The sequence below is a fragment of the Acipenser ruthenus genome, chromosome 14, assembly GCF_902713425.1.
Source record: "Acipenser ruthenus chromosome 14, fAciRut3.2 maternal haplotype, whole genome shotgun sequence".
In the NCBI taxonomy this organism is placed as follows: Eukaryota; Metazoa; Chordata; class Actinopteri; order Acipenseriformes; family Acipenseridae; genus Acipenser; species Acipenser ruthenus.
Genome location: NC_081202.1, coordinates 33,770,381 through 33,791,675, shown reverse-complemented (window position 1 = coordinate 33,791,675; position 21,295 = coordinate 33,770,381). Strand labels below are relative to the sequence as shown.

The 21,295-nt window shown below is 37.7% G+C and overlaps 1 protein-coding gene across 2 annotated transcripts in view; it reads left to right on the top strand.

Annotated features, from left to right (window-relative positions):
- The first annotated feature begins 2,168 nt into the window (after positions 1-2,168).
- slc25a18 (solute carrier family 25 member 18) overlaps positions 2,169-21,295 on the top strand; it is a 28,191-nt gene continuing 9,064 nt past the window's right edge. Inside the window, exons 1-5 of one of the 2 annotated variants that reach the window (XM_034032243.3) lie at positions 2,169-2,242; positions 10,812-10,944; positions 12,292-12,414; positions 20,228-20,283; positions 20,591-20,681. In XM_034032243.3, the coding sequence (XP_033888134.1) occupies positions 10,925-10,944; positions 12,292-12,414; positions 20,228-20,283; positions 20,591-20,681 (290 nt within the window). In that variant the 5' untranslated portion in view covers positions 2,169-2,242; positions 10,812-10,924. The remainder of the gene's footprint in view (positions 2,243-10,811; positions 10,945-12,291; positions 12,415-20,227; positions 20,284-20,590; positions 20,682-21,295) is intronic. The other variant, XM_034032244.3, reaches the window with a different exon arrangement.

Below are 21,295 nucleotides of genomic sequence, written 5' to 3'. Positions count from 1 at the left end.
TGAGAAACACTGTTCTAGGGTATGCTTACAATTTGGTAGCACATCGTTCTGAGAATACATAGTAAACTGAAGTGCACCACAGGTTTGTTGGATTATTTCCATAGCTATACCCCTGTAACATACAAATATCCAACAGTAACTCGTTTGAAAAGCACCTACGGCAAAAGACTGAAAAGGAGAGGCTGAGACTGAGGCATTCAATTTGAATGAATGTGCCTTTTAAATTCTCTATTCAAAACTTTTTCCAGCTGGGGGTGTTTTTTGTAAATGTTTTCTTCGGCATGGAGAGGATTTGAGTGACCCAGGGGCAGGAACTGTGTGTAATTTGACACAAATCACATTGGAAACCTTTTGTAATTAACAGGGGCTGGAATAAAACAGGGAGGAGGCTGATGTCTGATTGGTCCCTAAAGAGGGTAGCCCTGCTCTAATTGTAATCATGGTGAAGATCCTGGGTCCACCCCCAACACTAGGGTCTGTGCACAATTCTCAAGTTTAGGTTCAAGTGTACAAACAGAATAACACAATTAAGTTATTACATTTTCTTACTAGCATAACCACCCTTAAGTAAATCTGAACTGTAATTTTTCCGTTTATTCATGGTTATACTGTACTATATATTTCCTAGAGTTTACCATGGTATGCCATGTTTTGTAATATGCTTTACCGTACCTATCTGGGCTTGACGAGGCTTACCTATGCTTTACCATACTTTATTACACTTTGCTATGCTTTTACTATGGTGAACTTTTATAAGGGCAACCTTATCACTGATGTGATTAAATCTGTTGGTTCTTAGCCCTGTGCCCCTCACCTGGTAAAGGTAGTGCCAGGGCCACATGGTGTGCAGGATGAGTCATACAGCCAGGGGAGCTGTCCCAAGCTGCCGCTCTTTGCTGGGGGTTGGGTCTGGCACTCCTGCAGTTTTGGGGAAGTAATTATCAAACCTTATATACACCTTATATGCTTGAAACGTTGAAATGCACGTATGATGTTTGTGTTAAATGTTTTGATCATTTTGTAAGGTGTGAGTTAGCAATTGTAAACCTTTTTTTCCCTACCCAATTTGAAATACTCCATTTAAATGTCTCCTCATTCCTGAAACCCACTTATTGATCAGGAGGACTGAAGCAACCTCCATTCCCTCACTCTGTCAAGCCAATCTCCTCTTCACAACCACCGAAACTTAGCAACAGATGATACCAAACTGCTTGCAGTCATCAAGCGTCTGACCTACAGTGGTTGCAGTGCCAAATGAACCCCTTACAGTTTTCTCCCTGCTAGAACAAATGCCAATGCAGCACTCCCTGTGGGTCCAAGAGCAGAAACTTGGCATGAGCAGGATTCAAACAGTGCTTGCATGACTCACCTTGCACTCCAAATGGCAGTGCTTTTACTAGGTGAGCCACTGGACACCCTATGCAGTGCTCTCTCATTATAAGGCATCCCATTATAAAGCTGGACAGGTTATAAGCTGGACATGGCACGTAGGTTCACATCCTGAGAGTTGCCGGTCTGCGCAGCGAGCAGTGCATTGGCTCTGGCGTTCCCACGGGTCAGAGGAAACTCTCAAGTTCCTGGGTGTAAAAGAGGAAGCTGGCTTGGTGGTGGGATCCCACTGACCTTCAGTTCTCCTGAGCTGTGTAGGGAATCACTGCGGTGAGGGGACATAATTATACTTTTATAATGGGGAGAGAATCAGGGGTAAAATAATTGGACTCTCTAATGAAGTTCCATTTAAAGATGTGTACATTCCATTCCATATGTAAACTGCTAATTTCCTGCCGTTGATTACTGCAGAATATAAACTGGTACAATAGAATTGCCTATTCATTTACATACGATTGACTCAAGGTACAATTTAGAGAATGTAAATTTGAAGGTGAGTCAGAAGAATTCTGGTCAGCCAAATGTAAACAGGAAGTTGACAGGAATATTTAGAAACATTCCTTACTGATACAGGTTACCTCAACCCCTCTCCCCCTCAGCTCCCCTCCCAAACGCCTCCCCTACATCATTTTCTATTCGGAAAAATATAAAACAAATACAACGTTAACATTAAATACACAGGCTAAATGGCAATAACAATTGTGCATCTGTAAATAAAAGGAAAAAAGGAAAAAGTTTGACATTTGTCAACAGTCCCTTAGTCTGCTATTTGAGGAAATGTTCTTTGCATTACCAGGGCTGGCTCCTGCACGCTACAAAACAGACTCTCTGAGATACACACGGGGAAGGACTGGTAAGTGGAAAATGGAACTCTGTTGGTTTTGTTTGGGTTCTGTCTATTACACACAGGAGATGGTTGAGATGGGCTGCTTAGCAAAGTGCTGCACGTGAGACAGGGCCTGTTCGCAATGCTATAAGGAATATTATTTTAATGTCTGTTTTTGTGAACAAAAATACTTGGCTTTTTTTAAGTTTAGACCAGTTTCAGAAATATCAAACTTTATGTTCCCAGAGTGGCTCACCTGGTTAAGGTATGACCAGGGCCATAATCAGAGCTGACATGCTACCAAGGTCAAACTTAGGTTTCAAGCTATAGCTGCTGTATTTATAGGACTGCTTGGTATTTACTATTCAACCTCCAAATCCATCAGTGACGTGCTGAGCTCTGCAAGAATGCACCCAGTTTTACTAGAAATATATATATATATATATATATATATATATATATATATATATATATATATATATATAGTGTAATTTTAACGTATATAGATTTTTATTTTATTATATTGCATCATTTTTTGTTCCTCCCATACAAGCTAAGTTTGTAAACTACATTGTGGTCTATGATTATATGTAGCCTACACCTTATGCTAATATATATATATATATATATATATATATATATATATATATATATATATATATATATATACAATTGAAGTTGTTTATTGTGTGAATATTGTCTTTTAAAAGAAATTACTATTGGCGAAGCACTTTAATGCAGCCAAAAATATGAAAACTTATATAATTATAATTATTTTTAATATGTAGTTTTGTTTTGGTCCTGCTTTCACCCACCACGTTCAGCCGCTGTCCTCAATGCATAAAGGTATCATTACTGGCCCAATTTAAACTCGGCGCGACACCGCGGTAAAGTTAGCTTGACATTCGATATTCATTTGATATTCGACTCACGCTAACCCGACATGAATGAAAATGGCTGTATCTCCCCAACCACAGCAGCTAGAGTGCTCAAACCAACTTTAATTTAAAGGAGACCAGTTGTGAATTGTTTCACAGTCTCTGTTTTACATGTGAAGCCTAAGAATAATTTGTGAAAAGCAATGACATACCGCATAGGCTACAGGCTATGCACCCGGTCCTGGCATCAATGAAAAAGCATTTATCTCCCCAAACACAGCAGCTAGCGTTTTCAAACCAACTTTAATTTAAAGGAGACCAGTTGTGATGTTTCACAGCCTCTGTTTTATATGTGAATCCTAAGAATAATTTGTGAAAAACAATAACATACTTTTTATTTATTTCTTAGCAGACGCCCTTATCCAGGGCTATTTACAATAGTTACAATATATCACATTATTTTTACATACAATTATCCATTTATACAGTTGGGTTTTTACTGGAGCAAGCTAGGTAAAGTACCTTTCTCAAGGGTACAGCAGCAGTGTCCCCCCTCCGGGGATTGAACCCACAACCCTCCGGTCAAGAGTCCAGAGCCCTAACCACTACTCCACACTGTTGCCCAGTACGCCACACTGCTGCCCACTACTCCACACTGCTGCCAACATATCGCATATACGCGCACAGCATATCACACACGTAAAAGGGCTTTATGTCCCCAACCACAGCAGCTACAGCGTTCAAACCAACTTTAATGTAAAGAATACCAATTGTGAATTGTTTCACAGTCTCTGTTGTGGAAAATAATAACATACCGCATATACGCACACTTAGCCTCACCCACGCGTAAAAGGGGTTTATCTCCCCCAACCACAGTAGCTAGAGCGTCCAAACCAACTTTAATGTGAAGAATACCAATTGTGAATTGTTTCACAGTCTCTGTTGTGGAAAATAATAACATACCGCATATACGCACACTTAGCCTCACCCACGCGTAAAAGGGCTTTATCTCCCCCAACCACAGTAGCTAGAGCGTCCAAACCAACTTTAATGTGAAGAATACCAATTGTGAATTGTTTCACAAGCTCTCCTTTACATGTGAATCAAACAAATAAATTGTGAAAAACAATAACATACCGCATATACGCACACAGCCTACCTGACACGCGTAAAAGGGCTTTATCTCCTCAACCACAGCAGCTACAGCGCTCAAACCAACTTTAATTTAAAGGAGGCCAAATGAGAATTGTTTCACAGTCTGTGTTTTACCTGTGAAGCCTAAGAATAATTAGTGAATACAATAACATATTGCATATACACACCACCGTCCGAGCGTCAATTAAAAGTGCTTCATATATCCCCAACCACAGCAGCTAGCATTTTCAAAACAACTTTAATTTAAAGAAGACCACTTGTGAATTGTTTCACAGCTTCTGTTTTACATGTGAATCCTATAATAATAATTTGTGAAAAACAAATGTTTGGGGATATCAAGCCATTTTACGCATGCCAGGCTAAGTGTGTGCGCATATGCGATATGTTTTATTTTTCACATATTATTCTTAGGATTCACATGTAAAACAGAAGCTGTAAAACAATTCACATTTGGCCTCCTTTAAATTAAAGTTGGTTTGAGAGCTGTAGCTGATGTGGTTGAGGAGATAAAGCCCTTTTACGCGTTTCAGGTAGGATGTGTGCGTATATGCGGTATGTTATTGTTTTTCACAATTTATTTGTTTGATTCACATGTAAAGGAGAGGTTGTGAAGCAATTCACAATTGGTCTTCTTCACATTAAAGTTGCTTTGGACGCTCAAGCTACTGTGGTTGGGGAGATAAAGCCATTTTTACGCGTGGCTGAGGCTAAGTGTGCGTATATGCGGTATGTTATTATTTTCCACAAATTATTCTTAGGATTCACATGTAAAACAGAGGCTGTGAAACATCACAACTGGTCTCCTTTAAATTAAAGTTGGTTTGAAAATGCTAGCTGCTGTGTTTGGGGAGATAAATCCGTTTTCATTGATGCCAGGACCGGGTGCATAGCCTGTAGCCTATGCGGTATGTCATTGCTTTTCACAAATTATTCTTAGGCTTCACATGTAAACAGAGACTGTGAAACAATTCACAACTGGTCTTCTTTAAATTAAAGTTGGTTTGAGCACTCTAGCTGCTGTGGTTGAGTAGATACATCCATTTTCATTCATGTCGGGTTAGCGTGAGTCGAATATGAAACGAATATCGACTGTCAAGCTAACTTTACCGCGGTGTCCGAGACCCGCGCAGAAGCTCTAGCAGTCTTTAATTTGTAATGGAAGAGGTGCCGGGGCTCAAGCAAAGATTTAATTTTGAAACTTATGACTTTGAACGTGCGTCAGTATTATTGTCTTCATACACTCTAAGTACTAATACTACTAGTGTTTACAACCACGTTCTATTCAATATCATATACATACATGATTATGGCAATTTTAGTACTACACAGAGATATTTATACTAGCTCAGGTTGATGTACACAGTATATAGGTGTTTGAGATAGATATGGTAAATAGAAAGATACCGGTAACAGTATGCAATCAGGTTTCTTACCTTAAGTCGTGTTTTCAGAGTAAACTGCTTTATACATCCCTCTTAATTTGTTCCCAGATGATTTATTTCTTCAACAGCACCGATAAAACATTCAGAACTATACTGTAACTATTCGAATGTAACAGGCTATCGTTTTAGTTATTTAAAAACATCCTTGATGCTTGATTGATTTGCAGTTTATTAATGGACATAATTACACAATTTCCCTGTAAATTGCATTTGCGATATAATCACGGTTGATAGACGAATACATTATTACTGCGTTTGTAGTTGTCTCAACTGCCAAAATTCTCTATAAATAAAATATACAAGTGGCGGTGAAGTAGTGGTAGTCGATTCCCAGAAATTCCATATTCTGATGTTCGAAATTTTGAGAATCGATTCCAAGGATGAGGAGTCGATTCTTTACATGGGGGTCGGGGGGCATGTTCTGCATAGAGCCGACCTGCAGTCACAAACAATATTACTAAAATTAGCTTTTTGTCATCATGAATACATGTCTAAACCAATGTTATGTAGTTTTAAAGTTAACGTTTCCTCGTATAGAATGAAAACTGTATTCTAGACACGCCTATTTTAGGCACAGTTTTGCTCACATTTTTTTTTCTACTCTTGGGCTGGTCACTTTTTTGTTAATTGTGCAAAGGCATAGGAAAAAAATGGCAGAAAGTGGAGGAGGAAAAGCGAAATCTCTTGAAATGTGAAAGGTGAAATGCCAAATGTGTAAAATTGCTTCCCTTATTACTGCTGCTACTTAGTATTAATAATGATACCTTTATATTTGCAAATTATATATATTCAATCATTCAACATTTGTTCACTTTTAGGAGTAATTTAGTTTATTTACATAGGCTACATTCATACTTCTTCTTTGTTTGAGAGTGTTGAATATGATGGTGATTAATAACGACAACGATTATTAAAAAGCAGACCAAATTGTAAATAGTTTTGTGATGCAATAAATATGCTTGTTTACCCAGCAGTATGTGGGAGTTTCTTTATCTTTTATTTATTGGAATCGGGATCGACAGGAATGGCTTTGGGAATCGATTCTCAAATTAAAAATCGATTCTGGAATCGACTCCAAAAACTTTGGAATCGAACACCCTTACGGTGAAGTGCCAGAAAGTGGTACATTGTCAGAATATGATACACGTACCAAAACTTGACCGGTGTAACGGCAGAATACGGTAAGCTATCAATCCTGTGACTGACGACTGCACAAAACTGTACGTGCAAGACAAACTGTAGTTCACACACAAAATAGTACATGTTTACAATTTTTGATAACACAATTTGTTACTGGTAATACATTTGCTGAATTGTGAAAAAAAATGATATTAAAATTAACTAAGGGTTTTCTGAGCCAAAATTATTATTATTATTATTTGTTTATTTAGCAGACACCTTTATCCAAGGTGACTTACAGAGACTAGGGTGTGTGAACTATGCATCAGCTGCAGAGTCACTTACAATTACGTCTCACCCGAAAGACGGAGCACAAGGAGGTTAAGTGACTTGCTCAGGGTCACACAATGAGTCAGTGGCTGAGGTGGGATTTGAACCGGGAACCTCCTGCTTACAAGCCTGTTTCGTTAACCACTGGATCACACAGCCTCCTAAAATACACGGTACACGGTGTACGACTTTTTAACTAGTACAGCAGTACCACAAAATAACGACACCTGTAACTTACCCTTTGGTTGACAGCAGCTGAAAGTCTTGCTCTGCGTGAAAATGACTAATAACTAATTCATGAAGTCCCGCATAAAAGATTAATTCTCAAACTGAACGAAGTAGGGATTCAAGGAAATACATGCACATGGATTAGGGAGTGGTTAATATGTATAGGAGGGTCCTGTGTGGTTAAAGAAAAAGGCTTGTAACCAGGAGGTCCCCGGTTCAAATCCCACCTCAGCCACTGACTCATTGTGTTACCCTGAGCAAGTCACTTAACCTCCTTGTGCTCTGTCTTTCGGGTGAGACGTATTTGTAAGTGACTCTGCAGCTGATGCATAGTTCACACACCCTAGTCTCCGTAAGTCGCCTTGGATAAAGGCGTCTACTAAATAAACAAATAATACTAATAATAATAATAATAATAATAATAATAATAATAATAATAATAATAATAATAATGTAGAAAACAGAAAGCACTGATTAGAGGAGAAACCTCAAAATGAAGCGAGGTAACCAGTGGCGTACCACAGGGATCAGTATTAGATCCTCTGCTATTCCTAATCTGCATTAATGATTTAGATTCTGGTATAGTAAGCAAACTTTTTAAATTTGCAGACGACCCAAAAATAGGAGGAGTGGCAAACACTGTTGCAGCAGCAAAGGTCATTAAAAATGATCTAAACAGCATTCAGAACTGGGCAGACACATGGCAAATGACATTTAATAGAGAAAAGTGTAAGGTACTGCACGCAGGCAATAAAAATGTTCATTATAAATATCATATGGGAGATACTGAAATTGAAGAAGGAATCTATGAAAAAGACCTAGGAGTTTATGTTGACTCAGAAATGTCTTCATCTAGACAATGTGGGGAAGCTATAAAAAGGTCAACAAGATGCTCAGATATATTTTGAAAAGTGCTGAATTTAAATCAAGGGAAGTAATGTTAAAACTTTACAATGCATTAGTAAGACCTCATCTAGAATATTGTGTTCAGTTCTGGTCACCTCATTACAAAAAGTATATTGCTGTTCTATAAAGAGTGCAAAGAAGAGCAACCAGAATTTTCCCGGGTTTAAAAGGCATGTCGTATGCAGACAGGCTAAAAGAATTGAATCTGTTCAGTCTTGAACAAAGAAGACTACGTGATGATCTGATTCAAGCATTCAAAATCCTAAAAGATATTGACAATGTCGACCCAGGGGACTTTTTCGACCTGAAAAAAGAAACAAGGACCAGGGGTCACAAATGGAGATAAGATAAAGGGGCATTCAGAACAGAAAATAGGAGGCACTTTTTTACAGAGAATTGTGAGGGTCTGGAACCAACTCCCCAGTAATGTTGTTGAAGCTGACACGCTAGGATCCTTCAAGAAGCTGCTTGATGAGATTCTGGGATCAATAAGCTACTAACAACCAAACAAGCAAGATGGGCCGAATGGCCTCCTCTCGTTTGTAAACGTTCTTATGTTCTTATGTTCTTATGTTTTGTTGTGGCTATCTCTTTACCTCAGTCCAGTGCGGGAATACATTCATGAACTTGTCTCTGCCCGTTTTTAATTTATTTTTATTTTTAAACGAACTACGCGAGACTGTCTGCTTGTTCAAGATGACTGAGCTGCTGCTCAACGGACAATTGAACTTTGGACGGTAATACTGTGGACACTTATTTGTAATCAGAGTTGTCCTCATAATATATAATCGCAAAAGGAAAAACGTGGACAAGTTCATGTACTGGTTAAGTATTTGTATAAATGTGTCAGATTATAACCAAAGCAATTTGAAACGTCTATATATTATTATGATGCTAGGTATGTATGAATAAAAAATAAAAGTACTAACGGAAGCCATTTTATGGTGTTCCCCATGTAGAGTGTGAGACAGGCAGATACCGATTTACTGACTAACAGACACAATTAGGCCAAATTGTGAAAGAAGAAAGTCTGTTGTGACATGGCCAGTACAGGTATATTTCAGTCAAAAGCAATGTTACAGTCACAGCTAGAGGTTCAAATTGGCCTTCCTGTTGTTAGGCATACTATTCTTACTAACATAGGCGAATATATTAAAAACAAATGTAATATTGTGTAATGGCATCTTACTACAGAACCATAATAAGTACAATAGTTTATAATACACTAGAAGGGTGAGGCCTCTCTTAACTGATGTTCAGAAGAATAAACAAAATCATGTTTTATAGAATTACTTCCAGGGGTAGTGAATGCAACTCTTTGTGGCTGACACGCCTCAAGGGAGGAATGTGCAATTTTTCAAAGACTTTACCATGCACTTGCCAAGGGCTGAAGAGAAATGTAACCAAAGATGAACTACTTTTCATAAACACACTGCCACATGGCATTCATAACAAGCACTTTAAAAGGACTTTCTAACCAAGGTATTATTTGCATTAGCAGAATGATCACGTAGTCCTTTTCTTTGGTTGTTTTATTTGGATTATTTCTTGTTTTTATATACATTCATTATGGAGTATAGCCACCGTTTATTTCTGTTATTGTAAAGGACTCTCTTATAAAAGTTTACCATGGTATTTTTGCAGTTTTCCCATGTTTTCCTCATGGTTATATGCATTTACCACCCTGGTTTGCCTGTATGTCACACTTACATGTTTGCAGCTATCTGGAGAACTCATAATTCAATTGACATGAAACTTGGCGTTAACATTATTTGTTTTTTGATAGTATCAGATTCTGGCGCTACATCTGTGTGTCACCCTAACATTTTTGCATATTGTCATGAAACTTGGTAACCTCTGTACTTACTGGGGAAGCATGTCATTGTCATCTACCTTTTCATCATACTGAGAGCTGTGATGGGAGTGTATGTTACTCATATAATTGTTTCCTATCCTGTCCAGTGCTCTTCAGTGGGTAAGGGCTAAGATGGGATAAAATGACTGTGGTAGTTGTTTCAACTTTAATAGAACTACCTACTGTTAACTGCAAAGCTACAATACCTAGTGATAACTACAAAGTAATGGAATCAAAACACATTAAATAATAATAATACAAATATATAATAGTAATAAAACACACATACTTGTGAACACATATAATAAAACAATCAGAGCTATATTTTCATAGCATTTACTCCAGTCTGTATTTAACTCCTATTTTTTTAAAGGTAAAAGTTTAACACCAGTGTACAAAACTGAGAAACAACAAAGAAATCAACGTAAGAGTGCTTAAAAAAACGTTGATTACATTACATCTTTGATACTAGTGTTGTAATAATGTCAACATGTGTTTTTATTCTTTCAAAAAAAAAAAATAGTTAAGACTGGTGTAAAATATGTCCCTTAGTGACTTAACTCAATTCTATTCATATTTATTTTACTATAATGCTACACAATGTTATAATTTAAGAGATTCATTTTAGGGATGTAATGTTTAACTGACAGCGTATAACTAATGGAATATTTCCTTTTTCACAGCAAGTGGACTGTGCAGAAGTTTCTTTTGGCAGTAGAGGTCCTTCATAACTAAGACCAGGACTCATTAACCTACCAAAGGTGACTCGAATCTTTTTACAAATCCAAAGAACAACATGGCTGACCACAAAATCAGGTAAGAGTTTTCTTTAGAATCGTTATCCTGTGTGCAGGTGTAACAGACAGTGTTGTGTGATGCACTGCCGTTAATCTGTGAGATGAGGTTAAAAGCTCTACAACCACCAAAGTAAAGGAGCCTGGCTCTTTTGCATAGTGGTCAAGACACTTGTTTGCAGTGTGCAGGGTCAGTCACAGCCTCCACTCCGCTACACAGGGCTGATTAGCAGGGACTAGAAAAATCAGGATTTTTTTCGCCGCTTACAGTATGGATCATATTTACCAGCAAAAAATATCATGTACAAACGCCATCTTAGAATATACAAGTATCAGCTATATAAAGATATGATATTTACAAAAAGCAACACATTCCAAAGAAAGTTCTGCCTAATAAAGTTAGAAAAATTAACAAGCTAAACAAAACACATTTTGGACTTCCCATATTGTATATATATTTTATTAACCAAGGTAACTGAGATGCATCTCAGCCAGCATTTTTTTTGTTGTTGCAAGGTTACACAGCATGTAATAACTCCAGCATGTGGGGTAGCTGTCTGTGTCAGTAGGGAGAGTGCCAGGAGGTATGCAAAGCTTGGCATTCTGCTAACAAACTCGTACATGTAATGCCTGCAGGTTACTCAAGTACAGAGAAACATTTCTCTAGCGAGGGCCAGGTATAAAGATATGTTTCTCCAGCACAGTTACTAGGGGTGTGCAGATACTCGTATTTCACTTTAAGAAGTTGTTGTCAGCAGGTTTTAAATAAAGCTAAACAAGCATATTATTTAATGTGTTCATTTCACAAGAACAGCTGCCCTTCACTCACCTTTATAATTGAGTACTAATCAATGGCAATTAACGCCTGCATTGCGAAACTAGCAAATGCAACTGATTCGTCACGCAACGTAAACCTTTCCTTGGACCTAACTTAAGAGCATAGTTTTTTTGTCGAGTTTAATTAGAGGTTGCATCTTGCCCAGGATTACAATCTCACAATTCACAGCAGAGATGACGCATTTCTAAGGAAACCAGCAAAGTGAAATCAAAATGATTGTATACCAAAAGAAATCAAAGGTAAGACAAATAATGACAGATACATTTTGAGTGGTTCTAGTTAATTTGATTACGACAGGTTACATATTAAACCACGCTGCCAGCTTGTTATTGATTGGCACTCAGTAACTGTAAACAAGAGCAGCTGAGGGAAGGCTTTGTTTTGTGTTGAGCAATTTTATTTAATTAATACTGAACAGCTTCAAACTTCTTAAAGAGAATTACTTGGAAAATATCTAAGCACCCCAAATAGGGACCCAGGTGAAAGCTGTTTTGGTGTCTTTTTTCCCCCCTGGTCTCCCCCTCTCCTCAGTCTCCCTGCTAAGCTGATTGACGGTGGTATCGCAGGGCTGGTGGGGGTGACGTGTGTGTTTCCCATCGACCTGGCAAAAACACGGCTGCAGAACCAGCAGGGACAGCGCCTCTACACAGGAATGTAGGTACATCTCGATCTGGGTTCCTTGGTTAGTATCACTATTTGCTTGTTGGAATAAAATGTACCCAGGACAGAGTGGAGGCGGTTGTTTGTACTCCTGTACACTTATCCAGTTTTCGTAAAACTTGGTATTAGCATTATTTAATTGAAGTTATTGAGAATACCAGATTTGTTTTCATCATACTGATAGCTCAGATTTTACAGCCGAGGCAGCGGTTATGTTACTGACATACTTGCTGGTTCTGTTCCTGTGTACAAATGCATTGTTCACACTTCATTCCAAAAAGGAACTCAACAAACGTATCAGGCTACATCAGCCAAAGTATTTGTAAGAGCCAGCACACACAGTGCACAAGGATCCTGTTTCTTTTTGTGTAGCTGGCAGTGATTGGTGGTGCTGGCTGTTCTATAAAGACTCTCTGGCTGATCCAACTTGGGTTACACATGTCTATAGAAAAACACCTTAACACATTTCACAGTGTAACATCACAACAAGGCAACAGGAAATGTAATTTGATGCTACTCTTTAATAATAGGGGAAGCCGCAATGGAAAAATGGATACTGTGGATCATTAGCAGAGCATCATGACTCATTAATTGCAGTACAAAGAACAATTTTTTACTCAGTATCAAAGATATTTCTGAAAGATGTCGCCAATGTTGTTGTGCATGTTTTGTTTTTTTTTTATCTTCAATTAAAATATTTTCTTAACCGAATCTTATGAATTGTTAATATGAATTTTCCATTTCTATAAACTTAAGGGAAGTAAAATATATATATATAATTTTTTAATTTTTCAAACCTTCGGGAACTTTAAAACAATGAAAAATGTATGTAAATTTAATGAAACAGCAAAGTTTCAGGGTATTATAATTACTACTGTGAACATGTACCTTGAACATGTACCTAGTCATTACATCCAAGCAGACATGTTAAAGCATCACTGAGGTCAAGACTATTAAGGTGTAGTATAGCAAACATGCTATACTACATGCAGGAAAAAGCACTGGGAAAGCATTTTATAGGCATGTGGAAAAAAAAAAATCACACAATTGCTGTGCTAACATAAAGCTGGCAGCTTTTATCAGGGGTGTTCAAGACTGTCTCAGTTAATATTAGTGCATCTCACGCGCTTGTGTGCAAACCAGCAAAGCCATTAGAAAAGCTTACCACATTCATTTTGTACGGCGATTTTGCAGTTTTCTCATACATTTCTTATGGGTATGCTATGTAGTGTGTTCCATGGTTTGTAATATGCTTTACCATACCTCTCTGTGCTTTATAATGCTTGCCTATGCTTTACGATGCTTTTACTGGGCTTTATTACACTTTGACATGCTTTTACTATTGTAAACTGTTATTAGGGAGCCTGTGTTATGATCTTAAGCTACAAGCACCACATACAAATAAAATGATCTGAGGTTGTTAGTGTGCTATGTCTGCAAGTAGTTAACTGCTGACGTACAAGACTGTTAGCAGATTCATCGATGCCCTGTAAACTCATTTAAAATGCCAGACAGATATTTCTACACACACACGCAGTGCAGTACTGATCTGAGCTGGATACAAACTGTTCTTAATGTGTGTTTGTCCTGTGTGAGTCACAGATTTCTCTTAACCCACCCTTGGCTATAGAAACAGCACATGGTCACATGCCTTTTCAATTGAATTTGTTTTGATTGCCACAAACCAGTGGAAACACAGAACAGCCTTGCCTGGTGCTGTAATAGTATGAATGGATCAACACAAAGACAGACAAGAAGACACATTTATTTACATTAAAGGCAAAATGCCCTGAACTGAAGCAGGAAAATCACAGTTGGAAAGCACAGAAGAGTAAAGCTTTATCCTATACAGTTTTTCACTTTTCCACGTTTATCATGCAATTCATTGCTTTTGATTTCCAGTTCATTGGTTTCTTTGTAAAGGTCCCGAGGGTTGTAAGCCAGCATGGTAAATCTACACTGTCATTTTGCAGTTTCCAATTTGTATTACTATGAATTTCCTATACTACTTTGTCAGGGCAGATGAAGGCATGAGCAATTGCATACTGCAATATTCATGCAATAAACTATAGTAACCATAGCAAATACTGCAGAAAAACGTTGTAGTACTTTGTAGCACAGAACTGAACAATACTACAGTAAACTACAGTTAAATATACATTTTATGAAGTAATTTTGCAGTTTACTTTGGTTGACAATATCTCTCTTTGCTTTACAATGCAGATACTGTGCAACTAGCTTGCTTTGGTTATGCGTTTACCTTCATGTACTGCAATAAGCTTTTAAAACGGGGATTCTTTATACATTTCATTAATGAAAACAGTGGAGCAGTTTCCATGGAAAAAGAAAACTAAGTCTCACCCTTATCTCACTCTATTTTGGTAGTACTTTCGGGTTGTGTGTGTTTCCATGTAGAGAAATTCTCCTTCCAAATGCAAATACCCTAATTAATATTAAAATATGGGAGGGTATATTTAAATATTTCTGTCTGAGTTCCAATTTGGTCTTGCATGACTATTGATATAGTGCAGCTTTCTTAAACTGGGTTTCCATTAAGTTTTTAGGCTGTGTTGAACCACTGCAAGTGCAGCCTGCCTCATTTGGCACTAAAAAAATAAATAAAAAAACTACGGGAAAACAAAACTAAAACCGATATAGTGTTACACAAATACAAAAAAACAGACATAGCGTTACACAAATACAAAAAAACAGACATAGCATTACACAAATACAAAAAAACAGACATAGCGTTACACAAATACAAAAAAACAGACATAGCGTTACACAAATACAAAAAAACAGACATAGCGTTACACAAATACAAAAAAACAGACATAGTGCTACACAAATACAAAAAACAAAAAACAGACATAGCGTTACACAAATACAAAAAAACAGACATAGTGCTACACAAATACAACAACAAAAAACAGACATAGCGTTACACAAATACAAAAAAACAGACATAGTGCTACACAAATACAAAAAAACAGACATAGTGCTACACAAATACAACAACAAAAAACAGACCTAGCGTTACACAAATACAAAAAAACAGACATAGTGCTACACAAATACAAAAAAACAGACATAGTGCTACACAAATACAACAACAAAAAACAGACCTAGCGTTACACAAATACAAAAAAACAGACATAGCGTTACACAAATACAAAAAAACAGACATAGTGCTACACAAATACAACAACAAAAAACAGACATAGCGTTACACAAATACAAAAAAACAGACATAGTGCTACACAAATACAAAAAAACAGACATAGTGCTACACAAATACAACAACAAAAAACAGACATAGCGTTACACAAATACAAAAAAACAGACATAGCGTTACACAAATACAAAAAAAACAGACCTAGCGTTACACAAATACAAAAAAAACAGACACAGAGTTACACAAATACAAAAAAACAGACATAGTGCTACACAAATACAACAACAAAAAACAGACCTAGTGTTACACAAATACAAAAAAACAGACAGTGCTACACAAATACAAAAAAACAGACATAGTGCTACACAAATACAACAACAAAAAACAGACCTAGCGTTACACAAATACAAAAAAACAGACATAGCGTTACACAAATACAAAAAAACAGACATAGTGCTACACAAATACAACAACAAAAAACAGACATAGCGTTACACAAATACAAAAAAACAGACATAGTGCTACACAAATACAAAAAAACAGACATAGTGCTACACAAATACAACAACAAAAAACAGACATAGCGTTACACAAATACAAAAAAACAGACATAGCGTTACACAAATACAAAAAAAACAGACCTAGCGTTACACAAATACAAAAAAAACAGACACAGAGTTACACAAATACAAAAAAACAGACATAGTGCTACACAAATACAACAACAAAAAACAGACATAGCGTTACACAAATACAAAAAAAACCCCAGACATAGTGTTACACTATGTCAATTTGTGTTACATTTGCGGTATGTGAATAAGAAGCTGGAATGCGAATAAGAAGCCATCTTCAGTATCGTCCGCCACTCTTCCTGTGCAGCTGCAGCCAGCTGGCGAAGGTTGGCTGGTCGCGGTTGTCTCCTGTGGATGGCACTGGCGATTTGGTCCCACAGACGTTCTATCACAGACTCAGGTCAGGAGAAAAAGCTGGCCACGGCAAGACCATTGTTTTCTTGAAGTCGTGCAATTGTAATCCTAGCACTGTGTGGTCTTGCATTGCCCTGCTGGAAAATCAACACTTCCGGATTGGCTTGCAGCAACGGAAGAACTGTTGCCTCAAGGACTTTGTCAATGTATCGCTGAGCAGTAAGGTTTCCCTCAATCTGCACCAAAGGCGTTCTTGTGTTAAAGGAGATTCCTCCCCACATCATTACACTTCCACCACCCCACCGGTTGGCTCAAACAATGTAACAGTCAGCATAACGCTCACCATGACGTCTCCACACACGTTGTCTTCTGTCAGGTCTGTCAAGGGCAAAACTGCATTCATCGGTGAATAAAACACTCCACCACTTTCTCTGCCTCCACCTCAGATGTTCTCTGGCCCACAGAAGACAGCAATTTCGTCTCTCAGCTGTCAACATGTTAGCCCTGAACAGCCTCTGAGCATGCAAATCATTTGGTAACACTTTAGTTTAGGGATCTGATATAAGTGATTATAAACAATCTATAAACATGTTATTAATTATGCTATTAACAATTTTAGAATATCAATAGAGTATATAAGAGTATTATTACACACTTTTGTCTGTTTTTTGTGCTATTGTTTATAATCGCTTATAACGTGTATAGTCTGTCTTTTCAGGTCTGTTTGTCTTTCTTTGCCTGTGTGTCTGTCTGTCTGTCTGTCTTTATATGTCTGTCTCACCAATTGGATGGGATTGCTTTGTTTTTGCAATACAGTGATTATACACTGTTGCCATTGTTTTGTTTTTGCTGTTGTTTATAACCACTTATAACGGATCCCTAATCTAAAGTGTTACCAATCATTTTCATGCAGATGGAGAGCTACAGTCATTCTGCAGCGCAGGTTTTTTCTTGCTGGAATTTCTCATGCTGTAGCCACTGCAGTCTGAAAACGTTTACGCAGATGGATCAGTCGGATGTGACAGTCCTGGGCCGGTGTGGTGACCCTTTGCCTTCCAGGACGTGGCCTGTCCCTCACAGAGCCAGTTTCCTGGTTTCTCTGGACTAGTCTGCTGATTGTTGAAGCAGAACATCTCATTCTTCGGGCAACTTCTCTCACAGACAGGCCGCCTACAAGCATGCCGATAACAACCAGGCGATCTTCATTACTCAAGTGGGGCACGGTCGTATCTTTCGCTGTTCTTGCGTTAATTAAAGTCATGTCTTTTCGAATGGCTATTTATAGGCCTACAGATTCTTAATCAACTCATTTTGGCAATTTTAACAACTCAAATACCAAACACTGAACATTTGGCGTTTTTTATGAAATCATATGACTTGAGCTCAGTATTTTGTTATCCCAAACAACAATTACTCAAACAATCAACAAACCTATCTGCTCACTATTTAAAAGGTAAATAACATTATGTATGTGCCCATTGATGTAAAACTTAGATTGTTGCGTTTTCATTGTGCATCAGTATATACATGTTGTTGTTATATATAGGTTGGGGACCAGTAGCTACTAATCCACTCGGGACGTTATGGAACTGCGTTATTTATGTCGCACAGCAAGCTGATGTTAAGCCCTGTATTTGTCTTTTTGAATAAATTCATGGAACCAACAGTTTTTTCTTTTCATATTTTCGTTCTTCTAAAACAAATCTTCCTCAATGAATTAGGTTTAAGAGATTTTACCTCAACTCTGGGTGAACGCTCAAGCCTGGTGCTGACGATAGCCCGCAGCCATAATAAAGCCACTTGCAACGAAATCCCAGCTATGCTAAAATACATTTTGGGGGGTACAAATGTGTCTTTTTTGTCCTTGTTAGGTACCCTTACTTAAGGCTAGTGTACAGTGTATTACATCTTAGCTAAGCAGGGGCGCAGGGGGGTCTTATGTAAAACCGCAATATATCGAGGGCCACAATATTGCGAGATCCACAGAAGAAAAATAAAATCACAAATACTATACAATCAAACTCGTTTTATCGTGGGTCTGCGATATTATAAACAGAGCAGCAATATACCCAGAAACACACAGAAATAGGAGACCAATAATACAGTATATCATAGTGTAAACTTAATACACGCTTTTCAATTTTGCAGTCTTGCTAGTAACAGATTGCACACACTACAAGTAACAGTAACGTTACCATCAGTGCTTAATTTGTGCCAGGGCTTGCCGCGGCACAGCCCCGGAACCTCTGGGCGTGCAGAGTCATATTCCCGGTACCTCTAATTAAAAATCTCATGAAATGCTTTCTTTTTAAATTCTCAACACAGTTGTATCAAGTCTACAAGTTCTGGCGTGCTCGCTAAAGAGACACAGTCACGTTTGTAACCTACTTTAAATTACATTTTCAGCTTGAGTGCCTTTAGTAAGATGACACTGGCTGCAAATCTGTTGTCGTTTTTTTACACGCAATTACTTGATTTGAAAAACGTCATGAACGATACAATCTACTTCTTACACTACTTGGTTTGATTAAATGAGTGGTACACAACAAAATTTGAAAGCTGAACATTAATTTCAACAAAGAACAATTACAACTCCCCTGAGCCCCCCACCTAGCCCCCGGTTGCGCCCCTGTAGCTAAGGGACAGAAAAGCCTAAAATTAAAGCAATCGGCGATCCGATCACCAAACACGAAGATAACAAAAGTGTAAAAGGATGAAATAAATATCTGCGCTTTGCAAAGGGCTTCATTGTTTATTTATTTATTTATTTCTGTATTGAAAAGGGCTGCATTTTTTAAATTTATAGGAGCTTCCGTATTTTTTTTTATAACCACCTAACTATAAAGCACAGTCTTTTTGAGTCAAATGGTAATATTTTAAAACGTTGAATAAAAAAAATAAAAAAATACTGAATGGGGGTCTCTAAACCCCTCGTACTGTATGTTTATTTTTTTCCTATTTGGTCAAAGAACCTTCCCATGGCAATTTCCAGTAGATCTACGATAATAAAGGATTGCTTGGTACGGCCTTTACTATAGTAGAAAGTTGTGCAAGGTTACGTCACAAACAAGATTTTCAATGCTGAAGCTTCTTAAGCCTAAGGTACAGCTACCGGACATTTTTCCATGAAAAAAGTTTCCCCCCGCCACTCTCCCCCTTTTAAAGTTGAACAGTGTTTTAGGACGCACACCCATTTGAATCTCATTTTAAATTTAATAGTGCAGGAACAGTTTTAGATTTTGGAGTGTTTGGCTTGGGTGTCTCGTTTGTTTCACATTTGCAGCTCTCATTGGCCTACCAATCAGGGCCAACAGGTTCATCTCACGTTTCTGTTACCTTAGACAATTCCACGGCAATGCTACAAAATGTATAGATTCAAAGTGATTCAAATGAGAAAAGGGCTTGTAACCAGGAGGTCCCCGGTTTCACTTAACCTCCTTGTGCTCCGTCTTTCGGGTGACTCTGCAGCTGATGCATAGTTCACACACCCTAGTCTCTGTAAGTCGCCTTGGATAAAGGCATCTGCTAAATAAACAAATAATAATAAATATATTAGAATTAGACATCAAGTAATTGATTATCATTCAAACTGCTGAGATGACAGAAACAGCAGAGGGGGCTTGTTCAATTAGAGTTTATGAATTTGACAAGTACAGGTGTTTTTAATACGTTTTTATTATTATTACATTTGTTTTTTACATTTCAGGTTAGACTGCTTGGTCAAAACAGTTCGACAGGAAGGCTATTTTGGAATGTATAGAGGTAAAACTTAAAAAAAGACTGCACCCCCTTTTAATATGCAACCAAAAGGCTTTGCTCATAAATGTTAATACTTTTTCGTTTTCAATTAATATCTTTTTTTTTTTTTTACTTCTTTTTCGGTTGCATTTTCTCCTTTTTTATTGATGCTTTTTGATCTTGAATATAGTAGCTGCATCTTTGTGTTAGCACTGTATTAAGGTTCGGGTTAATACTTGTGATATCAAGATTCCATTATCGTCTCCACACTAAACACAGTTTAATATCGGAACGATCTATCTAAAAGCTGGCTGTATTCTTCCCCTTCCAGGTGCAGCAGTGAATCTCACTTTAGTGACTCCAGAAAAGGCGATCAAACTGGCTGCAAACGATTTTTTCCGAAAGCTGCTGTCTAATGACGGGTAAAATAATGTAAACACTTTAGCAAATGTTATATGTCCTCTGTTTAAAGAGCAAGTAGCTTCAAATATCATTTTAGTTGTTTTTTTTTTCTTTTGTTTTTGTTTGTAATGCTTTTGTTTGTAATCATTCTCCGCGGCGCCGAGTTCTGGTGCTCGAATAGTTTCACGTTTTTCTATAAATCTGCCTTTACATGGCTTTGAGTCTGTCTGGAGACTCCTATGTGCTTGGATTGAACAGACGTCAAAATTCCATTCAGATTAAGGGACAAGATGACCTTCAACTGTGACAGCGCCACCTAGACAAAGAGCTCATATAGTCACATTATTTGAATGGCATGAGGAAGATGCCACCATTTTGGATTCTCTAGGCAAGCTCAAAACAAGCCAGATGAAGACAGATACAGATAATAACATTATTGGAGCTATAAAACATAGACACTGAGAATGTTAACAAACATTCAGACAAATAGTAAGAGTAACATTTCGGACCAGTCATGTGTGAGCTGTTTGATTCCGTTCAGGGTGCTCCTCACGGCGGTCCTGTAATCGGTTTTATTTACACAGAAATAATCATCATTGGTGCTTGTTTTATATGGTAGCAGTGTGGAGTAATG